This window comes from Primulina tabacum, chromosome 6, assembly GCF_025594145.1.
Source record: "Primulina tabacum isolate GXHZ01 chromosome 6, ASM2559414v2, whole genome shotgun sequence".
NCBI lineage: Eukaryota > Viridiplantae > Streptophyta > Magnoliopsida > Lamiales > Gesneriaceae > Primulina > Primulina tabacum.
Window position 1 is genome coordinate 10,143,344 of NC_134555.1, and position 5,363 is coordinate 10,148,706.

Here is a 5,363-nt window from a genome sequence, read left to right on the forward strand (position 1 = left end):
ATACGTCATGGATACAAGCATCGATAGCGCGCACTGCAAATCGTGGATAAGAACATCAACGACGTAGGTTTGCACGCCGTTAAAAGAAAATTTGTACAACAAAATTCAATTTCATATGCCTAGCGCCTAAACGCTACATGGTGCGAAATGTTAGGCGCTGCCTCTACCGTGTGTTCAGAGCCGCGGCGCTTGGAACGCGGAAAAACTCAATTTTTCATAGAAACGAGAAATCAAGTTTTTATAATAAATTTAGTGCAAATTTAAGTATAATACACACACAAAATTAATAAAAGTAATTCTTTTTCATCATATTTACCAAAACAGAAAGTCTCAAGATACAAAATCTGTCACAAAATAGCTAGAAAATATCAATGATTAAATTTTCAATCCACAAAAATCTGTAGAATCTATATAAATCGCACAATACTACAAATTTAGATAACCACGCGACCATGCTTCCTATTGCGTCATCGAGAAACTGCATTTCATCATTTGATCGAATTAGATCCACTTTATCTACCAAAACCTTATCAACCCAAATTTTCCAACAAGATCCACCAAAAACAACATGAAGAACTTTTGTGTTTGGATCTGTAGATGCAATTCGACCTTCTGCAACAACTAATCCATCAACAGACCAATGAAGCAACTTACATTTACTATTAGCACATATATCTCCACAATTCACATTCTTCAAATTTGACTGCAAATAAACAATAAAAATTTGTTAATTTTACGATTTCTATTTTGTAAAAATATCATAGTTTAGAAACACATAATTTTAAGATAGTTACCTGAGCTGTAGCAAGATGTTTTTTAACATTATCGAAATCACAACTTTTCTTTGCACCAATATTGATATCACTATTGCTACCAAATTCATTCCCAATACCGCTACCAATTCCACCACTAGCAACCTAAGTTTACAAACAAATTGTGTCAAGCATGTCATCATAATAATCCAAAACCATTTAAGTGTACAATATATCAAACTGATTTTGTATGTTGTTTAATTACTAACCTGTTCTTGTTGATTTTGTTGTCTTATACTTAGTAAAAACATGGACTTCATTTCTTGCATTTCTTGTTGAAGGTTATGCACCATATCTTGAAGTTGTTTAACAGTGTCATTTTGCTGTACATAAGCTCCAAGTTTTGATGGTGTAACTCCAAAGCCCATCCCACACACTCTACCCCGAGCTTCCTTTCTAAACACAAGGCTAATTGCATCATCAGCAATGTTAGTTGTGTTTTGAGATTTAGGTGGACATTCTTGTATTTGTTTATGCAAATAACAAAGATAATTTATGAGAAAATAAAAAATTTAGGTTGGTCATTTTTTTCTTAGGATCTGATGCAAATAAGAAAAAAACATAATTCTATTACTATTTTCTCTCCAACAGCTTGAGTACTAGGTTCCCCATTTTTTTTCTTGTGCCCTTCAATCCAAACTTGATCTTGTAATTTTTGTATCTCCCTGAGTTGTCTTCTCCTTAAATATAGAAATATATAAATTCAAAAGATGTATATATATACCATTACTTATTACTTAAATTAGAAAATATAAAAAATTATATTTACCATAATGTGAGTCAAACGAGCATAACCTCTCCGGCTCATTGTGTGAATGTGGTCTTGTTTTTCCCTCATTGCTCTAAATCTTGCACTCTTTTCCTCAGATATAACATAACCAAGATATTAATTACAAGCCTTATCAAGTGAATTGCAACAAACGAAAAAAAAAAGCAATGTAACCCCAAGCTAGAGTAACAATCATGATAAATTGCTATACGATTTACATGTTCAAAGATGCAGAATAAAGAAGGTTTTTGGTGTACAGACTTGAAAAGATCACTCTTACCCATTGTACCATTAAAATTTCCTTTCAAAGAATGGAACCAGTAAATTAGAGTTTCTTTGACGGGTCCGCATCCAGCAGTAAGTTTTTTAATGGTCTTGCTGATGGAATTTATTTTTGGACCAGATTTTGGCGCTTTGCACCCTCTGAATAAACTAATTTTGCATATTGACATGCCAAGCATCCACAACAATTCAATTCTTCGAGAAATCACCAAACACAGTTCCAATGAAGCAATTAAGCTATATAACACCAAGCTAGAGTAACAATCATGATAAATTGCTAAATTTTTCGAGATCACTAAATCTTCGTACATAACCCATGACACCAACAGAAGGCAGACACCAAAAAAGACAAAGTATATCCGAAATTGAACTCACAAGTCTCAGGCATAATACATAGTTATGGATGATACAGAAATGCATCATTTGACAAGAATTTCTTGAGTCAATAAATAATTTGACTAAGGTACTGAATATATGGCGAACACTCTAACGACTGGTAAGTTCTTGGATAGAAAATTCCAGAACCGAAATATCACATAACAAACAAGCCCTCTAAAATACAAGAACACCATGTACAACCAAAAGAAAGGAGAAATTATGCATATTGTAATGTAACAAAAATTTCACAAAATTGAACCATAGTATGATAACAAGATTCAACTTTCAGATTTTCTTTCTGCTAATTTCCACTGAAATTTTGAAATTTTTGTAAAATCACACTATTCAAAGTATATATCGAAGACCAATAAACATTATATACCGCATATATATCTAACAAACATTATATTCCATTATAAATTACATTCTAGATCATGATATGCTAATAAAGATAATTAGACACCTATGAGAAAAATGAATTACTACTTACTTGAAAGGTAGGTATTCTTGCATGGAAGAGATTACCACAATCGAATATTGTTTCATACCTATAAGAAAAGTGAATTAATACTTACTTGAAAGGTAGGTGATAGTGTCCTCTTTACAAACAAGTCCCACTGATTTTGGTCCATAAATTCGGGCTTCAAAAGACTGAGATTTCGTGAAGCCACTCGACTTGTATTAGCTTCTCGTATAAGTATTTGCAGTTTTGATTTTATATCGCGCCACAGTTTAGCTAACTTTTGAAAAATTGATTTTTTTTTCCCAATCCTCAACTTTATAATTCATCTGTACATAGAAACACGAAAATATTTCTACAACTTACAATAAAACTTTAAATGAAATATTAAGTGAGTGAAGATATTACCTGAAAACAATTCCACATCTTATCCTTCACTTTTTCATCTATGTCATTCCATCCATCCAATGAATATGGTACAAATTCTTTTATCATGCAACCTAGAAAAAAAGCGTCTTTAACTGAATTATCTCCAATCGACCGTCCTAACTCATTACGCTCCACCTCTTTGCGCTTGTCTTGATCACTAATAATTTTCAACTTTGATGCTCCCCGACCTTTTTTCTTATTAGGTTGGTTGTCATCAATCGGTTCTTTATCATGCAAATCTTGGGATGAATTAGCTGAATTGTTAGAGTTCATTCCTGATAATCTACTAGCCACGTGTTCCTGTAAAATAACAAAAAGAGCTATTGAAATATACAAGTGTACTTTATTAAAATAAACAACGATATAAAATATAATATAATATCACTTGAATTTCATCTGCAGATGCTTTGCTACATTTTTTGCCCATTTTACTCATCTTTTCAATGTTATGTAATGACCTGATCAAACATGTTGTATGACATGATACAGAGCTTAAAATAAACAAGCAAACAAATTTATTGCAACAGTAAAGAAAGAGTTGTATAACTTGTAAAGAACATATATCAATCAAAATAAATAACTATAAAATCTACAGCTGAAAATTTCAGTCATGTCTCAGTCACATCAATTCCATCACACTCATTCCTTGCATATGGTTCTTTCTCAGTAATGTTAATTTTAAGTCGGGACACATCAAGAGGTGTTGATGACGTCTAGGCATCCTCTTCAACCACATTCATGTTATGAATACCTCGAGGTGGCGCTTTTAGCAACACATACCAATTTGACTCATCATCGTCCCTAGAATAAAATACTTGCTTTGCTTGTGATGCCAAAATGAAAGGATCACTTTCAAAAGTTTTTAGTGCTTGGTGTAAGCTGACGAGTGTAAAACCATGTTCAATTTTGATACCAGTTCCAGGATTGTCCCAATCACACCTAAAAACAGGAACTTTGAAAGAATAGTAGTCTAGCAAAACAATATCTCGTATAACCTCATAGTATAATAGTCTTCCTACTGTATGTGAATAATCATTAGCATTAGATTGACAAATAGTATCGGCTTCAATTGAGACACCACTATCTTGTGTCGGCCTTCCAACATCAACTCACAACTGTATGGAACCGATGTCCATTTATAATATAACATGTATAACTTGTAATTTGCTTTCTTGGACCGTTAGCTAGCCATTGAATTCGGCCTGAAGAATTATCAAGAACCTGTTTTGATAATCATTTAGCAAATGTTTCCATATGTTGCTTTTGTAAGAACGTCTCATTACTTAAGAAACGACGATCTATTTGTTTAAGCTCCTCAATGTGCATCCTATTTAAAATAATTGAAGGGAGATGTTAGAATATACGAGGTATGTAATAGATCAAGGATAATATAATCTGAAATTAACTATACTCACTGTAAGTAAGGTTCAACTTGTAGTATTGAACAACACATATCGATGTGCGGCTTGCAACATGTGGTCTTCTAAAATCTTTTCTTTCCCTTTAGAAATTGAGCGACCTTCCACTAATCCATTTTCCAAATCATCATTCCGATTAGAACGAACACCAATAATAGAAGCCTTTTTTATGTAAGCACTACAAAATATCATTCGTTCTTCTGTGAGGTAACACTCAGCTATGCAACCTTCTGGTCTTGCTCGGTTCTTCACAAACCCTTTCAGTGTTTTCATAAATCTAAAACACAAAGAAAAATTCACATGAAAGAAGTGTTGATAGAAAAATTTATACCATTCTATATATAAAATTTGTAAAAAAGATAAATCAATATTTATTACCTTTCAAATGGATACATCCAGTGGAATTGGGCTGGCCCACACAAGCGAGCCTCTCTTGCTAAATGAATTGTCAAATGAACCGAGATGGTAAAGAAAGCGGTTGGAAAATATCTTTCCAACATGCATAGTATTTCAGCAATATTCTCCTCGAGTTATAATAAACGGTTCCTATCTAGCACTCTTTGACATAATTCATTGTAAAATGCACACAACAGATACATAACATTACGCGGACCTTTCGGTAGAAGATTTCTCAATGCTACCGATAGCAATTGTTGCATTAGAACATGACAGTCATGAGATTTCAGCCCAATAAGTTTACGCTCTTCTAAAGAAACACAGTTAAAACATGTGAGCTATAGCCATCGAGTAACTTTATTTTCTTCAACCTAGAGCAAAATGCATCCATTTTTTTAGAAAATGTGCAGGGTGCAGCA

The 5,363-nt window shown here is 33.1% G+C and overlaps 1 protein-coding gene across 5 annotated transcripts; it reads right to left on the minus strand.

Annotated features, from left to right (window-relative positions):
• Positions 1-345: 345 nt before the first annotated feature.
• LOC142548067 (uncharacterized) lies at positions 346-4,219 on the minus strand. 5 transcript variants are annotated; one of them, XM_075656430.1, is made up of 8 exons: positions 3,516-4,211; positions 3,110-3,430; positions 2,817-3,030; positions 1,582-1,674; positions 1,387-1,492; positions 1,022-1,220; positions 795-917; positions 346-703 (listed from the first exon to the last, which is right to left on the minus strand). In XM_075656430.1, exons 5-8 carry the CDS (start codon positions 1,422-1,424, stop codon positions 359-361), a joined length of 705 nt encoding a protein of 234 aa, XP_075512545.1. In that variant the 5' UTR covers positions 1,425-1,492; positions 1,582-1,674; positions 2,817-3,030; positions 3,110-3,430; positions 3,516-4,211; the 3' UTR covers positions 346-358. The 5 variants fall into 5 exon arrangements, with proteins under 5 accessions (XP_075512545.1, XP_075512547.1, XP_075512546.1 ...); XM_075656432.1 differs by lacking the exon at positions 2,817-3,030 and having other exon boundaries at positions 1,387-1,489; positions 3,110-4,213; XM_075656431.1 differs by lacking the exon at positions 2,817-3,030 and having other exon boundaries at positions 3,110-4,212.
• Between the last annotated feature and the right edge of the window lie 1,144 nt (positions 4,220-5,363).

Excerpts from the sequence above, each read along its gene's own strand:
- LOC142548067 (XM_075656432.1), bottom strand. The coding sequence starts at position 1,424 with ATGGGGAACCTAGTACTCAAGCTGTTGGAGAGAAAATA. Across the intron at positions 1,221-1,386 it reads AAGCTGTTGGAGAGAAAATA|CCTTGTGTTTAGAAAGGAAG; the intron begins GTAATAGAATTA and ends TGATGCAATTAG. Across the intron at positions 704-794 it reads AACATCTTGCTACAGCTCAG|TCAAATTTGAAGAATGTGAA; the intron begins GTAACTATCTTA and ends GTTTATTTGCAG.